This window comes from Schistocerca piceifrons, chromosome 7, assembly GCF_021461385.2.
Source record: "Schistocerca piceifrons isolate TAMUIC-IGC-003096 chromosome 7, iqSchPice1.1, whole genome shotgun sequence".
NCBI classification, from domain to species: domain Eukaryota; kingdom Metazoa; phylum Arthropoda; class Insecta; order Orthoptera; family Acrididae; genus Schistocerca; species Schistocerca piceifrons.
The window spans coordinates 511,001,245-511,019,431 of NC_060144.1; the positions used below are offsets into that span (position 1 = coordinate 511,001,245).

The following is an 18,187-nucleotide window of genomic DNA, read 5'->3' on the forward strand; positions in this document are numbered from 1 at the left end:
AGTTCCGATAGGCGGTGGAGCTATACGTAGCTTACAAAATGGGGTCTGTAACAGAGGTGTATTCTAAGCAGAGAGCAGTCATTGCGTTTCTTTTGCCATGAAATCAAACATCGCATCATAGGCGCTTGCAGAATGTCTACAAAGACCTGGCACTAGATTAGATTAGAACTTGTTCCATAGATCATGAATACGACACTTCATAATTATGTGGAACGTGTCAGGTTAATAAAAGGTGTCTATACAAGATATTACACTACACAAAATTTTACACGACACTTAATATTTAATTTTTTGTGGGGGTTGGGGAAATTACTCACTTACTATATCCAAAAATTCATCTAAGTTGCCATTAAGAATTTTTTTAATTTCCTTTTAAATGCTATATGGCTATCTGTCAGACTTTTGATGCCATAAGGTACGTGACCAAAGACTTTTGTGGCAGCATAATTTACCCCCTTCTGAGCCAAAGTTAGATGTAACCTTGAGTAGTGAATATCATCCTTTCTCCTAGTGTTGTAGCCATGTGCACTGCTATTACTTTTGAATTAATTTGGATTGTTAATAACAAATTTCATAAGTGAATATATATATATATATATATATATATATATATATATATATATATATATATATACTCCTGGAAATTGAAATAAGAACACCGTGAATTCATTGTCCCAGGAAGGGGAAACTTTATTGACACATTCCTGGGGTCAGATACATCACATGATCACACTGACAGAACCACAGGCACATAGACACAGGCAACAGAGCATGCACAATGTCGGCACTAGTACAGTGTATATCCACCTTTCGCAGCAATGCAGGCTGCTATTCTGCCATGGAGACGATCGTAGAGATGCTGGATGTAGTCCTGTGGAACAGCTTGCCATGCCATTTCCACCTGGCGCCTCAGTTGGACCAGCGTTCGTGCTGGACGTGCAGACCGCGTGAGACGACGCTTCATCCAGTCCCAAACATGCTCAATGGGGGACAGATCTGGAGATCTTGCTGGCCAGGGTAGTTGACTTACACCTTCTACAGCACGTTGGGTGACACGGGATACAAGCGGACGTGCATTGTCCTGTTGGAACAGCAAGTTCCCTTGCCGGTCTAGGAATGGTAGAACGATGGGTTCGATGACTGTTTGGATGTACCGTGCACTATTCAGTGTCCCCTCGACGATCACCAGTGGTGTACGGCCAGTGTAGGAGATCGCTCCCCACACCATGATGCCGGGTGTTGGCCCTGTGTGCCTCGGTCGTATGCAGTCCTGATTGTGGCGCTCACCTGCACGGCGCCAAACACGCATACGGCCATCATTGGCACCAAGGCAGAAGCGACTCTCATCGCTGAAGACGAGACGTCTCCATTCGTCCCTCCATTCACGCCTGTCGCGACACCACTGGAGGCGGGCTGCACGATGTTGGGGCGTGAGCGGAAGACGGCCTAACGGTGTGCGGGACCGTAGCCCAGCTTCATGGAGACGGTTGCGAATGGTCCTCGCCGATACCCCAGGAGCAACAGTGTCCCTAATTTGCTGGGAAGTGGCGGTGCGGTCCCCTACGGCACTGCGTAGGATCCTACGGTCTTGGCGTGCTTCCGTGCGTCGCTGCGGTCCGGTCCCAGGTCGACGGGCACGTGCACCTACCGCCGACCACTGGCGACAACATCGATGTACTGTGGAGACCTCACGCCCCACGTGTTGAGCAATTCGGCGGTACGTCCACCCGGCCTCTCGCATGCCCACTATACGCCCTCGCTCAAAGTCCGTCAACTGCACATACGGTTCACGTCCACGCTGTCGCGGCATGCTACCAGTGTTAAAGACTGCGATGGAGCTCCGTATGCCACGGCAAACTGGCTGACACTGACGGCTGCGGTGCACAAATGCTGCGCAGCTAGCGCCATTCGACGGCCAACACCGCGGTTCCTGCTGTGTCCGCTGTGCCGTGCGTGTGATCATTGCTTGTACAGCCCTCTCGCAGTGTCCGGAGCAAGTATGGTGGGTCTGACACACCGGTGTCAATGTGTTCTATTTTCCATTTCCAGGAGTATATATATATATATATATCCTGGAAATTGAAATAAGAACACCATGAATTCATTGTCCCAGGAAGGGGAAACTTTATTGACACATTCCTGGGGTCAGATACATCACATGATCACACTGACAGAACCACAGGCACATAGACACAGGCAACAGAGCATGCACAATGTCGGCACTAGTACAGTGTATATCCACCTTTCGCAGCAATGCAGGCTGCTATTCTCCCATGGAGACGATCGTAGAGATGCTGGATGTAGTCCTGTGGACACTGCGAGAGGGCTGTACAAGCAATGATCACACGCACGGCACAGCGGACACACCAGGAACCGCGGTGTTGGCCGTCGAATGGCGCTAGCTGCGCAGCATTTGTGCACCGCAACCGTCAGTGTCAGCCAGTTTGCCGTGGCATACGGAGCTCCATCGCAGTCTGTAACACTGGTAGCATGCCGCGACAGCGTGGACGTGAACCGTATGTGCAGTTGACGGACTTTGAGCGAGGGCGTATAGTGGGCATGCGGGAGGCCGGGTGGACGTACCGCCGAATTGCTCAACACGTGGGGCGTGAGGTCTAAACAGTACATCGATGTTGTCGCCAGTGGTCGGCGGAAGGTGCACGTGCCCGTCGACCTGGGACCGGACCGCAGCGACGCACGGATGCACGCCAAGACTGTATGATCCTACGCAGTGCCGTAGGGGACCGCACCGCCACTTCCCAGCAAATTAGGGACACTGTTGCTCCTGGGGTATCGGCGAGGACCATTCGCAACCGTCTCCATGAAGCTGGGCTACGGTCCCGCACACCGTTAGGCCGTCTTCCGCTCACGCCCCAACATCGTGCAGCCCGCCTCCAGTGGTGTCGCGACAGGCGCGAATGGAGGGACGAATGGAGACGTGTCGTCTTCAGCGATGAGAGTCGCTTCTGCCTTGGTGCCAATGATGGTCGTATGCGTGTTTGGCGCCGTGCAGGTGAGCGCCACAATCAGGACTGCATACGACCGAGGCACACAGGGCCAACACCCGGCATCATGGTGTGGGGAGCGATCTCCTACACTGGCCGTACACCACTGGTGATCGTCGAGGGGACACTGAATAGTGCACGGTACATCCAAACCGTCATCGAACCCATCGTTCTACCATTCCTAGACCGGCAAGGGAACGTGCTGTTCCAACAGGACAATGCACGTCCGCATGTATCCCGTGCCACCCAACGTGCTCTAGAAGGTGTAAGTCAACTACCCTGGCCAGCAAGATCTCCAGATCTGTCCCCCATTGAGCATGTTTGGGACTGGATGAAGCGTCGTCTCACGCGGTCTGCACGTCCAGCACGAACGCTGGTCCAACTGAGGCGCCAGGTGGAAATGGAATGGCAAGCCGTTCCACAGGACTACATCCAGCATCTCTACGATCGTCTCCATGGGAGAATAGCAGCCTGCATTGCTGCGAAAGGTGGATATACACTGTACTAGTGCCGACATTGTGCATGCTCTGTTGCCTGTGTCTATGTGCCTGTGGTTCTGTCAGTGTGATCATGTGATGTATCTGACCCCAGGAATGTGTCAATAAAGTTTCCCCTTCCTGGGACAATGAATTCATGGTGTTCTTATTTCAATTTCCAGGAGTGTATACACAGGGTGTTACAAAAAGGTACGGCCAAACTTTCGGGAAACATTCCTCACACACAAATAAAGAAAAGATGTTATGTGGACATGTGTCCGGAAACGCTTAATTTCCATGTTAGAGCTCATTTTAGTTTCATCAGTATGTACTGTACTTCCTCGATTCACCGCCAGTTGGCCCAATTGAAGGAAGGTAATGTTGACTTCGGTGCTTGTGTTGACATGCGACTCATAGCTCTACAGTACTAGCATCAAGCACATCAGTACGTAGCATCAACAGCTTAGTGTTCATCACGAACGTGGTTTTGCAGTCAGTGCAATGTTTACAAACGCGGAGTTGGCAGATGCTCATTTGATGTATGGATTAGCACGGGGCAATAGCCGTGGCGCGGTACGTTTGTATCGAGACGGATTTACAGAACGAAGGTGTCCCGACAGGAAGACGTTCGAAGCAATTGATCGGCGTCTTAGGGAGCACGGAACATACCAGCCTATGACTCGCGACTGGGGAAGACCTAGAACGACGAGGACACCTGCAATGGACGAGGCAATTCTTCGTGCAGTTGACGATAACCCTAATGTCAGCGTCAAAGAAGTTGTTGCTGTACAAGATAACGTTGACCATGTCACTGTATGGAGAGTGCTACGGGAGAACCAGTTGTTTCCGTACCATGTACAGCGTGTGCAGGCATTATCAGTAGCTGATTGGCCTCCACGGGTACACTTCTGCAAATGGTTCATCCAACAATGTGTCAATCCTCATTTCAGTGCAAATGTTCTCTTTACGGACGAGGCTTCATTCCAACGTGATCAAATTGTAAATTTTCACACTCAACATGCGTGGGTTGACGAGAATCCGCACGCAATTGTGCAATCACGTCATCAACACAGATTTTCTGTGAACGTTTGGGCAGGCATTGTTGATGATGTCTTGATTGGGCCCCATGTTCTTCCGCCTACACTCAATGGAGCACGTTATCATGATTTCATACGGGATACTCTACCTGCGCTGCTAGAACATGTGCCTTTACAAGTACGACACAACATGTGGTTCATGCACGATGAAGCTCCTGCACATTTCAGTCGAAGTGTTCGTACGCTTCTCAACAACAGATTCGGTGACCGATGGGTTAGTAGAGGCGGACCAATTCCATGGCCTCCACGCTCTCCTGACCCCAACCCTCTTGACTTTCATTTATGGGGGCATTTGAATGCTCTTGTCTACGCAACCCCGGTATCAAATGTAGAGACTCTTCGTGCTCGTATTGTGGACGACTGTGATACAATACGCCTTTCTCCAAGGCTGCATCAGCGCATCAGGGATTCCATGCGACGGAGGGTGGATGTATGTATCCTCGCTAACGGAGGACATTTTGAACATTTCCTGTAAGAAAGTGTTTGAAGTCACGCTGGTACGTTCTGTTGCTGTGTGTTTCCATTCCATGATTAATGTGATTTGAAGAGAAGTAACAAAATGAGCTCTAACATGGAAAGTAAGCGTTTCCGGACACATGTCCACATAACATATTTTCTTTCTCGTGTGTGAGGAATGTTTCCGGAAAGTTTGGCCATACCTTTTTGAAACACCATATATATATATATATATATATATATATATATTGTGAGGCTACAGTGAAGACCTCTAGCTCTTTAAATAAGTGTCTGCAGGACTATCTTGGATGAGCTCCAGCAATTATTCTGATTACACGCTTTTGTGCAATGTGTTGATTATAAGGAGGGCACTTGAGGGCCTACGACTAACCTGTAGTTATGGTCTGGGGTACGATTTCGTATGACAACAGGAGCCCTCTCGTGGTTATCCCACGCACCATGACTGCAAATTTGTACGTCAGTCTAGTAATTCGATCTGTTGGGCTCTCATTCATGAACAGAATTCCAGGAAGTGTTTTCCATCAGGATAACGCTCGCCCACGTAGCGCTGTTCTACCCCAATATTCCCTACAGAGTGTCGACATATTGCCTTGGACTGCTCGATCACCAGATCTGTCTCCAGTCGAGCACATACGGAACATAATCGGACGGCAACTCCATCGTCATCCACAAACAGCATTAACTGTCCCTGTACTGACCGATCGAGTGCTACAGGTATGGAACTCCATCCCACAGACAGAAAATCCAGCACCTGTACAACACAATGCATGCGCGTTTGTATTCTTGCATACAACATTCTGGGGGTTATGTCGGTTACTAATGTACCAGCACTTCACATTTACATTGGCTTGTCTCGCGGTTACATAAACCTGTGATCTTGCAATGTTCTTGAGCCACTTGAATATGTTACGTAGACAAGTGTATTCTCGAAATCTCATTACTCTACATTAATTGTTTTTGGCGTTCTATTTTTCTTCCGTCAGTGTACGTTCGACAACTTATTCTACTCCAAAGAAGAATCATGGATTGTGTAATAATACGGCGTGTGTGACAGAAAGACATAGGAAGAGGAAGAGAGATTGAAAACAGTTAGGTATAAATGTGTCATTGAGAAAGTGTACTATCAGCATAAAACTGACTATTTTGAAGCCTCATTGTTCATATTTTATATTAATAACTTCATAGAAAAAATTAAAAATAGCCTCAAATTTTTCAAAGATGATGCCGTTACATATAATGAAAGACTATCTGAAAAAAGATCTTGCAGAGATACTGAGTCAGGTCTCAATAAGAATTCACAGTGTTGCGAAGACTGGCAATTTACTTTAAATGTTCTGAAATGTAAAACTGTGGACCTCACCAAACGGAAAATGGTAGTATCCTACTACAGCAGACATAGTGGGATATGAAATAGAACCATCACTTAGGTTGAATAGTACGAGGGTGTTCTGAACGTAATGCAACACTTTTTTCCCCGGACAATTTGGGTTACAAAATGCCCGTACCTCGCACCTTCCGACTTCCATCTGTTTAGCCCATGAAGGATGCGCTGCTCGGAAAGCAGTACGCGAATGGTGATGAGCTTATTGATGTGGCAAAAAGCTGCCTCCACCATCGACTGATAGAGTGATACCATGCGCGTATACTGGCTTGCCTAGCAATATGGCGTGAGACCGTCACTTTCAAAGGAGATTATGTTCAAAAATAGAATTTTGTGGCCAAAACAGTGAATAATAATATGGTGTATTGGCACACTGAATAAAACCAACCTGTTCTCAGAAAAAAATGTGTTGCATCACTTATTGAACGCCCCTTGTAGCTAAAGTAGGAGGCAGACTTCGGTTCATTGGTAGGATACCGGCGCAGTGCAATCGGTCTACAAAAGAGTATGCTTACAAAAGTCTCTGTGATCCAGCCTAGAATACTGTCGAGGGTGTGGGGCCAGTACTAGGTTGCCCGAACAGATATGTATCGATGATAGACAAAGAAGGGCGGTATAGTGGCCACAGGTTTGTTTCAGACGTAGGGGAGCGCCAAGGAGATGCCGAGAAACCTGAACTTGTAGACACCGGAAGACTGAGGCCATGTCTCCCACGAAACTCTTCTTTCAAAAAGCAGCCTTAGGAATAGTCTACAAGTCCCTAAGTAGCGCTCCCGTAGCTAAAGCGAAGTCCAGACTGAACTAATTACAGCGTGCCCAAGGGTGGTTAAGTAAGCAGGAAACATTTGCTATAGTCTATGGCCGCATTTTTTTTTTTTAAATTTTACCTACTGGCTATCTGTTTCGGTACCAATTACTATCATCAAGTTATCTCATGATCAACAAATCACAATATATAAATAAGCCAGAAACGTTTAGAAAACATTTTTTCTCTGTCATAGGAAACGCGTGGAGTAGGGTGTAACCCTTAAATAAAGGCAGTGCAGTCGTGATGCTCGCTTCCCAAGATGGTGTGTTATAGACTAAAACAAATGGCCAAGGTTATTCTTTAAAGAGATGCAAATTGTGGCCAGCAGTGGTAAGAGAGATACCTTCTTTTTTCTTCTTAAAAAAGAATCACAATATTTAAAGAATAAAAATAGCATAAAGTGCGAGTTGTAAGAAATATATAATGAAACGAAGACTATAGCAAAATAGCTCTCAGCACTATGGGACTTAACTGCTGAGGTCATCAGCCCCCTAGAACTTAGAACTACTTAAACCTAACTAACCTAAGGACATCACACACATCCATGCCCGAGGCAGGATTCGAACCTGCGACCGTAGCGGTCGCGTGGTTCCAGACTGTAGCGCCTAGAACCGCTCGGCCACTCCGGCCGGCGAAGACTATAACACATCACACTGTAATAAACCATTAAAATCAAAACAACAAATCTACGAGGAGCGTTTAGGAAGTAATGCAACACTTTTTTTGTCTGAAACTAGGTTGGTTTTATTCAGGTTTTCAATATACCACACTATATGCCACTCTTTTGGCTACAAAACCCTATTATTAACATATTCTCCGTTCAATGAGACGATCCTTCGCCACCTCACTGGGAGAACCTGCACGGTAACACTCTATTGTCGACGTCGGAGCCAGTGCCCTGCTCCATCAGTAAGCTATCATCCATGGACTGCTTCCCGCGGAGTGTCTCCTACATTGGGCGAAACGGATGGTCTTCAGTTGCTCTTTGCGGTTTTTCTTGAGGTGGCCAGGACACCGCTGACACACACATTCGAACACACCATCTGGTGGACGAAGGTCTCAGCACTACCAACAGGGACGTCCAGTTGAGCAGCGAAGTGTTTGATTGTGATCCGTCGATCACCTCGAATGAGAGTGTCTGCACGTGCCAACGCTGCACGAGTCACAGCTGTGAGCGGCCGGCCGGCAGGCGGGAGATCTGACAATTTTGTACTACCTTATTGCGATGATGACAGACTCACCGTACTTTTGGTGACTACCATGCCACTTTAGACGTTCTGCAAGTTCCTATGAATGTCTGCGATGTTCCGGTTTTCCGCCAAAAGAAACTCAGTGACAGATCTGTCTTCGAACGCACCTCTGTTACACACGCCATTTTGAAGTCTACACATAGCACCATCATCTACCGAAACTTCGTGAATCTATAAGGGCCGAAGCGCAAATAGTTCACGATGCCCACAGCAAATTTCGCATTTTTTCCACCGAAATTGGCCGAGAAAAAGAAAGTGTTGCATTACCTACAGAATACTCTCGTACTATTCAACCTAAGTGACAGTTCTATCTCATATCCGTGCAAATTTTTACATTCAGGAATTTGTTTGAGTTGGCTGATTCCCATTGTGTCACTTTGCTATAGTAGGATACTACTTTTTCGAGTTTGGTGAGGTCCACAATTTTACATTTCAGAACGTTTAAAGTAAATTGCCAGTCTTTGTACCTCTGTGAACTCTTATCGAGGCCTGACTTAGTATCTCTGCAGGTTTTTTCTCAGATGGTATTTCATTATAGATAACTGCACCATCTGAGAAAAACCTGAGGCTATGTTTAAATTTTTCTATAACCTCATCAATGTAGAACATGAACGAGACTTCAAAATAGTCAGTTTTATACTGATAGTACACTTTCTCAGTGCCACATTGGCATAATTTTGACCACATACGTGAATGTCTTTAACTCTTTTTTTTTACTGGGATTTATACTTAAATGTTTTCAATCTCTCTTCCTCTCCTTCTCTTTCTCTCTCCCTATTTCTTTCTCTCCCACACGCCGTATTATTACACAATCCATAATTTTTCTGTGGAGCAGAATAAGTTGTCGAACATACACTGATGGAAGAAAAATGGAACACCAAAATCAGTTAATGTAGAGTAATGGGATTTCGAGAATACATTTGTGTAGGTGACATATTCAAGTGATCAACATTGCTGGATGACAGGTTAATGTAACCGCAAGAAAAGCCAATGTAAATGTGTAAAATGTTCAAACGTGTGTGAAATCTTACGGGACCTAACTGCTAAGGTCATCAGTCCCTAAGCTTACACACTACTTAACCTAAATTTGTTGTGTTGGCAGAAGTGCCAACACCGTGTTACTAGAGGAGGCCGCGTTTTAGCTCACGCAGGCTGGCGTGAGGAGGGAAGTACTATACTGACGTGACGTCTGGAACATGACAAGGAATTAGAATTCAGAAAGCGGACGTAATTAGTTTTATACTTAACTTTAATCCATTAATGATGAACGTCGTTCTTGACGGTACATCGTTCACAGTAGTATCTGTTCAGATTATAGTAACTGAATACGGCGCCTTGCTAGGTCGTAGCAAATGACGGAGCTGAAGGCTATGCTAAACTGTCGTCTCTGCAGTTGAGAGCGTCTGTATACAGTGAACCATCGCTAGCAAAGTCGGCTGTACAACTGGGGCGAGTGGTAGAGAGTCTCTCTAGACTAGACCTGTCGTGTGGCGGCGCTCGGTCTGCAATCACTGATAGTGGCGACACGCCGGTCCGACGTATACTATCGCACCGCGGCCGATTTAAAGGCTACCATCTAGCAAGTCCCCCCATGAACCATGGACCTTGCCGTTGGTGGGGAGGCTTGCGTGCCTCAGCGATACAGATGGCCGTACCGTAGATGCAACCACAACGGAGGGGTATCTGTTGAGAGGCCAGACAAACGTGTGGTTCCTGAAGAGGGGCAGCAGCCTTTTAAGTAGTTGCAGGGGCAACAGTCTGGATGATTGACTGATCTGGCCTTGTAACATTAATCAAAACGGCCTTGCTGTGCTGGAACTGCGAACGGCTGAAAGCAAGGGGAAACTACAGCCGTAATTTTTCCCGAGGACATGCAGCTTTACTGTATGATTAAATGATGATGGCGTCCTCTTGGGTAAAATATTCCGGAGGTAAAATAGTCCCCCATTCGGATCTCCGGGCGGGGACTACTCAAGAGGACGTCGTTATCAGGAGAAAGAAAACTGGCGTTCTACGGATCGGAGCGTGGAATGTCAGATCCCTTAATCGGGCAGGTAGGTTAGAAAATTTAAAAAGGGAAATGGATAGGTTAAAGTTAGACATAGTGGGAATTAGTGAAGTTCGGTGGCAGGAGGAACAAGACGTTTGGAGCCGGCCGAAGTGGCCGTGCGGTTAAAGGCGCTGCAGTCTGGAACCGCAAGACCGCTACGGTCGCAGGTTCGAATCCTGCCTCGGGCATGGATGTTTGTGATGTCCTTAGGTTAGTTAGGTTTAACTAGTTCTAAGTTCTAGGGGACTAATGACCTCAGCAGTTGAGTCCCATAGTGCTCAGAGCCATTTGAACCATTTTTTTGAACAAGACGTTTGGTCAGGTGATACAGGGTTATAAATACAAAATCAAATAGGGGTAATGCACGAGTAGGTTTAATAATGAATAAAAAAATAGGAGTGCGGGTAAGCTACTACAAACAGCATAGTGAACGCATTATTGTGGCCAAGATAGACACAAAGCCCATGCCAACTACAGTAGTACAAGTTTATATGCCAACTAGCTCTGCAGATGATGAAGAAATTGATGAAATGTATGACGAGATAAAAGAAATTATTCAGGTAGTGAATGGAGACGAAAATTCAATAGTCAAGGGTGACTGGAATTCATCAGTAGGAAAATGGAGAGAAGGAAACACAGTAGGTGAATATGGATTGGGGAGAAGAGATGAAAGAGGAAGCCGCCTTGTAGAATTTTGCACAGAGCATGACTTAATCATAGCTAACACTTGGTTCAAGAATCATAAAAGAAGGTTGTATACATGGAAGAATCCTGGAGATACTAAAAGGTATCAGATAGATTATATAATGGTAAGACAGAGATTTAGGAACCAGGTTTTAAATTGTAAGACTTTCCAGGGGCAGATGTGGATTCTGACCACAATCTATTGGTTATGAACTGCAGATTGAAGCTGAAGAAACTGCAAAAAGGTGGGAACTTAAGGAGATGGGACCTGGATAAACTGAAAGAACCAGAGGTTGTAGAGAGTTTGAGGGAGAGCATAAGGGAACAATTGACAGGAATGGGGGAAAGAAATACAGTAGAAGAAGAATGGGTAACTCTGAGGGATGAAGTAATGAAGGCAGCAGACGATCAAGTAGGTAAAAAGACAAGGGCTAATAGAAATCCTTGGGTAACAGAAGAAATATTGAATTTAATTGATGAAAGGAGAAAATATAAAAATGCGGTAAATGAAGCAGGCAAAAAGGTATACAAACGTCTCAAAAATGAGATCGACAGGACGTGCAAAATGGCTAAGCAGGGATGGCTAGAGGACAAATGTAAGGATGTAGAGGCTTGTCTCACTAGGGGTAAGATAGATACTGCCTACAGGAAAATTAAAGAGACCTTTGGAGAGAAGAGAACCACTTGTATGAATATCAAGAGCTCAGATGGAAACCCAGTTCTAAGCAAAGAAGGGAAGGCAGAAAGATGGAAGGAGTATATAGAGGGTTTATACAAGGGCGATGTACTTGAGGACAATATTATGGAAATGGAAGAGGATGTAGATGAAGATGAAATGGGAGATATGATACTGCGTGAAGAGTTTGACAGAGCACTGAAAGACCTGAGTCAAAACAAGGCCCCGGGAGTAGACAACATTCCATTAGAACTACTGATGGCCTTGGGAGAGCCAGTCATGACAAAACTCTACCATCTGGTGAGCAAGATGTATGAGACAGGCGAAATACCCTCAGACTTCAAGAAGAATATAATAATTCCAATCCCAAAGAAAGCAGGTGTTGACAGATGTGAAAATTACCGAACTATCAGTTTAATAAGTCACAGCTGCAAAATACTAACGCGAATTCTTTACAGACGAATGGAAAAACTGGTAGAAGCGGACCTCGGGGAAGATCAGTTTGGATTCAGTAGAAATGTTGGAACACGTGAGGCAATACTAACCTTACGACTTATCTTAGAAGAAAGATTAAGAAAAGGCAAACCTACGTTTCTAGCATTTGTAGACTTAGAGAAAGCTTTTGACAATGTTAACTGGAATACTCTCTTTCAAATTCTGAAGGTGGCAGGGGTAAAATACAGGGAGCGAAAGGCTATTTACAATTTGTACAGAAACCAGATGGCAGTTATAAGAGTCGAGGGGCATGAAAGGGAAGCAGTGGTTGGGAAAGGAGTGAGACAGGGTTGTAGCCTCTCCCCGATGTTATTCAATCTGTATATTGAGCAAGCAGTAAAGGAAACAAAAGAAAAATTCGGAGTAGGTAGTAAAATTCATGGAGAAGAAGTAAAAACTTTGAGGTTCGCCGATGACATTGTAATTCTGTCAGAGACAGCAAAGGAATTGGAAGAGCAGTTGAACGGAATGAACAGTGTCTTCAAAGGAGGATATAAGATGAACATCAACAAAAGCAAAACAAAGATAATGGAATGTAGTCAAATTAAATCGGGTGATGCTGAGGGAATTTGATTAGGAAATGAGACACTTAAAATAGTAAAGGAGTTTTGTTACTTAGGGAGTAAAATAACTGATGATGGTCGAAGTAGAGAGGATATAAAATGTAGACTAGCAATGGCAAGGAAATCGTTTCTGAAGAAGAGAAATTTGTTAACATCGAGTATAGATTTAAGTGTCAGGAAGTCGTTTCTGAAAGTATTTGTATGGAGTGTAGCCATGTATGGAAGTGAAACATGGATGATAAATAGTTTGGACAAGAAGAGAATAGAAGCTTTCGAAATGTGGTACTACAGAAGAATGCCGAAGATTGTATGGGTAGATCACATAACTAATGAGGAGGTATTGAATAGAATTGGAGAGAAGAGGAGTTTGTGGCACAACTTACAAGAATAAGGGACCGGTTGGTAGGACATGTTCAGAGGCATCAAGGGATCATCAATTTAGCATTGGAGGGCAGTGTGGAGGGTAAAAATCGTAGATGGAGACCAAGAGATGAATACACTAAGCAGATTCAGAAGGATGTAGGATGCAGTAAGTACTGGGAGATGAAGAAGCTTGCACAGGATAGAGTAGCGAGAGCTACATCAAACCAGTCTCAGGACTGAAGACCACAACAACAACAAACCAAGCAAGTGTGGTGTCTGGCGGTGACACCACAAAATTATCCTAAGGAAAATCACACACACCCTTGCCCGAGGGAGGACTCGAACCTCCGTCGGGGCCAGCCGCACAGTCCATGACTGCAGAGCCTAAGACCGCTCGGCTAATCCCGCGCGGCTGTAAATGTGAAGCGCTGATACATTAGTAACAGGTGTAGCCCCCAGAATGTTGGATGGAAGAATACAAACGTGCATGCTTATGTTGTACACGAGTCGGATGTCTATTTGTGGGATGCAGTCCCACGGCTGTAACACTTTGCCGATCAGTACAGGGACGGTTAATTCTGTTTGTGAATGACACTGGCGTTGTCGTTCGATGATGTCCCATATGTGCTCTATTGGACGCAGATCTGGTGCTCGAGTAGTCCAAGGCAACATGTCAGCACTCTGTAGAGCATATCGAGCTATAACAGCGCTACGTGGGCGAGCGTTATCCTGATGGAAAACACTTCCTGGAATTTTGTTCATGAATGAGAGCCCATCAGATCGAATCGCCAGACTGACGCACAAATTTGCAGTCATCGTGCGTGGGATAAGCTGTCGTACGAAATCGCACCCCAGACCGTAACTCCAGGTGTAGGTCCGGTGTGTCTAGCACGCAGACAGGTTGATCGCAGACTCTCAACTCGCCTCCTTATAATCAACACATGCACCGAGGCAGAACCAGCTTTAATCATAAAACACAACAAACCTCCAGTCTGCCTTCCGATGAGCTCTCGCATGACACCACTGAAGTAACAAATGGCGGTGGTTTGTCGTCAGTGGAATGGACACTAAGGGGCATCTGGCTCGGAGCTGCCTTTGAATTAACCGACTGGTAACAGTTAGTCGTTCATTGTGGTCCTAACTGCTGCTCGAACTGCTGCTCGAACTGCTGCTGCATTTGCAGTACGATATGCGAGAGCCATAAACCGAACACTGTAATATTCCCTCTCGACAGTGCCACGTTCCCGTCCGGAGCCTGCCCTTCTTGCGGCCGTACATATTGGCGAACCCCGTTACCGGAAATCATGTACAGTGGCTACATTCCTGCCAAGACTTTCTGCAGTATCGTACAGGGAACATCCAGCTTCTCGTAATCCTATTGCACGACCTAGTTCATACTCAGTGAGGTGTTGATAATGACGTCTTAAAATGTCGCCTTAAAGATATTCTTGACCAACATCAAGTCACCACGCCCAATCTCAAAGGTAACCAACACTCACGACTGTTACAGCGTATATTTAAAGCAAATCTGATTTGCATCCGCATAGCGGCTCTATGGAATACACATGATCGTTCAGATGTTGGAAAACACCTGCCAACTTTCGTTCATGTCGCACAAGTCCTTCTCGGTGTTGCGATTTTTATTATTTTTTTTTTGTATGTGGTTTTCAGTTTGTGTTTAAAGTTAATTTTATGACCTGTCACATCCTCCACTAGGAGGATGTTTCTGTGTTGTGCTAAGCTTGAGTGAAGGAGAGCGTAACTCATTCGTTCTTCTAATATGAAATTTATTAATATGAGTTTTCTTGTTGAATAGCTATTGACTGTCAACAATCAGCTTTCTTTTTTATAGTGGCACTATTCTGAATGCTTCTAGCGCATGCAAATAACAATAACGGAAAAACTAAATAGAGCAGGTTTGAAAATAGTTTTGAAAAATCAGTTACAATTAAACTAAAAAACTGTATAACCAGTATAAAAAAGAAACTCGTATAAATTAATAGCGAAGTCGCTGAACAAAAGATTAGTCTTTACATCTACTGTAGTTGAAGACTGTGACTGGATGGACGCGAAGAGAATAAATAGAAGAGTAAAAATGGTATGGAGGAAGATTGTAGTACCTGGAAAAGCATTGAGTGTCAAATGGTAGATGGTAATGATGATATTGCTGTTGTTGTTGTTGTTGTTGATGATGATGATGATGATGATGATGACGGTATCACTTTCATTTCAGTGGTAAGCATTGTTTTGATATGGCAACTTTCCCAAAATATTTGCATTATGCTTACTTACTATGATTGTTGACATATTAAGAATATTGTTCACAGTTTCTTACTAATTTTCACACTAATGTTACATGTAAGGACAGAACGGTTTTTTTATTTGTGTCATACGCACCTTACCGTCCAGAGTATTGACGAACTCACAGTGTCTGATTCGTAATCTCCAAAAGATGAAACTGAGCAGTCGAATGCGCTTCTCATTGGACGGCCTGACATAATTTCGTTGCAGTAAACTCGTCTGCAGTGCGTGGAGACTTTTGCAGTGAGAGCTGTTGAATTTCAGGCGAACGTGTACCGCTTCTCGCTGAGCTGGCCCCGCATCCTGCCCACTGGAGACACAGACAACATCAACCAGGCGGGCATAGACCACTACAATGACGTCATCGACGAGCTGCTGGCCAACGGCATCCAGCCCATGGTGAGTGAGTGCGCGCCCAGCTCCGATCGCGGTCAGCTGTTCGTCTTCTTCTTTCTGTGAGGCGATATCACGTCTCCAAAAAATATTGTCGAAAAAGTCTACGAGTTTGCTGTTACCAGTCGCTTATTATTATTTCTGCTTAGAATCAGAGGTTTACATGTCCATCTTTGGGTGGATTTATGTGGGTTAATGTGGCATGTACGCGTTGTGTTATACCTTTGGAGTAACCTGTGGCACTCTCTAATAGAGAAAAGCAAAACACCATTACAGTAAATGCTCACAGTTCTGTGGGAGAAAAAAATTAAAAAATACCTCCAGTGGTCACGGGCTCCTTTTTCTGTAACTTTACATCACATGCACCATCACACTTTGCAAACAATGACGAGAGCAGAGATAGCATCAAGAATGTAAGTGCAAAGAGCGTAAAACAAAACACTGTTTCAGAGCAAGTCTTAAAGCTTCGTGGAGATCTTTGGTTGAATAGATAAGTAGAAATGTAACAGTAACTATCTTCGCTGGTCACAGATACTCTTCTGTCAAGGTTCACATAACTTTATTCTTTGCACACATTTAAGTAAACAAGAAGACATGTTAGAAACTTTACAACTAATAATTTTGTCGCAAAAAATTGGTATAATCATATAAATGGATGTATATGTCTTTATATATTCCACATCTTCTCCTACACCACAGGATCGATTGACACCAAACATCTTTTACATAACATTAATTGTCTAGGAAACAGCGCTATTGGGATAAGAACCACCTAGCTCCCATGGGGATGGGGATGGAGGTGACTGGCATATTACGTCGGTAGTACTGGAATGTGCTCCAAGGGTGGGATGCATACTGCTGAGCATAGTGAAGGGGCGAGGACATTGATAGTGAGAAGGGAAGGGGGGGGGGGGGAGGATGAGACAGACAGAGACAGGGGGAAGGAGGGGGGCAGAGAGAGGAGGAGGAGGTGTCCACAATAAATGTCACATACCTACATGTGTGCAGGCGTAGCTGTGGGTAAGTGCTACTTTACATACAAACAACATTTTACTTACTATTGTTAAGTTACATTGGTAGTGCGTTCGTGCGTGCGCGTGTGTATGCATGCGTGTGTGTGTGTGTGTGTGTGTGTGTGTGTGTGTGTGTGTGTGTGTTTGGGAGGACAGCATTCAGAGATGATGAGTTAGAGGAGTGATAAAAGGAGAATAATGGTTTGGTTATGACAGAGCTGTGGTTTATTAAGATTATGCCTGATTATACGCTGTGTCTAAGACATGTTTGAAGTGAAACATCGATTATGAACTGTACAGAGTGAATCACCTAAAACTTGCACCGCAAATATTACGGAAATGGGAAGTGCTATTGATGTGTGGTTTTCACAGAATGGATTGTGAGATTTGGCAGAATGGATTGTTAACCATTCAACATACTGTAATAATACTTAGAATGTGTATTTTATGTGCAAAGATGCACTTTTTTTAAAACGAAACAATCCCTACTAACATTAACAAACTAAGAGTAGGGTGAATTAGAATGTCAGTGGTGTTTGTTGTGGGATTCTACTGCGAGTCGTTTACGAGATATAGTATTTTGAAAAGTTTCTGCACTGTTGTAGTCTTTATTTCTTACTGGTGCCATGTATTTCTTGAATCAAATCTCAGATGATGGACCTGTTAGATCTATGTAGAAACAGTTACAGAAAATAATCTGTTACCACTGGAGATATTTGCACACGCAACGAAAAATTTCTGCGAAGCTTTTAGACTTTCTTAAAAATAGCATTTTCTTTTGCTATATGTTCTCTGCAGCTGTTAGATTCTAGAAGCCATCTTTGCTCTCCTCAGTGTTTACAAAGTTTGGTGGCGTATACGATGTAACACGACACAGAAAGCAACATGAACTACTGGAGGTACTTCTTTTTTACCACAAAACTCTGTGCCATGTATTGCGACAGTGTTCTGTTTTTCTCTGTTGAACAGTGGCTCAGGTTACTCTAAAGTTGTAATACGACATAAAATGCTTTATTAATCCACATGAATCCACCTAATGGTGGAAGTTTTAACCTCCGGAACGCATTACGGAAATAAATTATTAGCGATGGTTAGAGTAAACTTGTTGTTTTATTCGATACCAACAACAATCACGGTAAAGCCTAACCAAAACAT

At 44.6% G+C, this 18,187-nt stretch overlaps 1 protein-coding gene across 1 annotated transcript in view; it reads left to right on the top strand.

The window, feature by feature from the left end:
• Nucleotides 1-18,187, top strand: part of LOC124709054 (myrosinase 1-like) — a 108,306-nt gene that overhangs the window by 21,611 nt on the left and 68,508 nt on the right. The window contains exon 3 of the mRNA XM_047240702.1: nucleotides 15,891-16,025. Coding sequence (XP_047096658.1) covers nucleotides 15,891-16,025 — 135 coding nt within the window. The remainder of the gene's footprint in view (nucleotides 1-15,890; nucleotides 16,026-18,187) is intronic.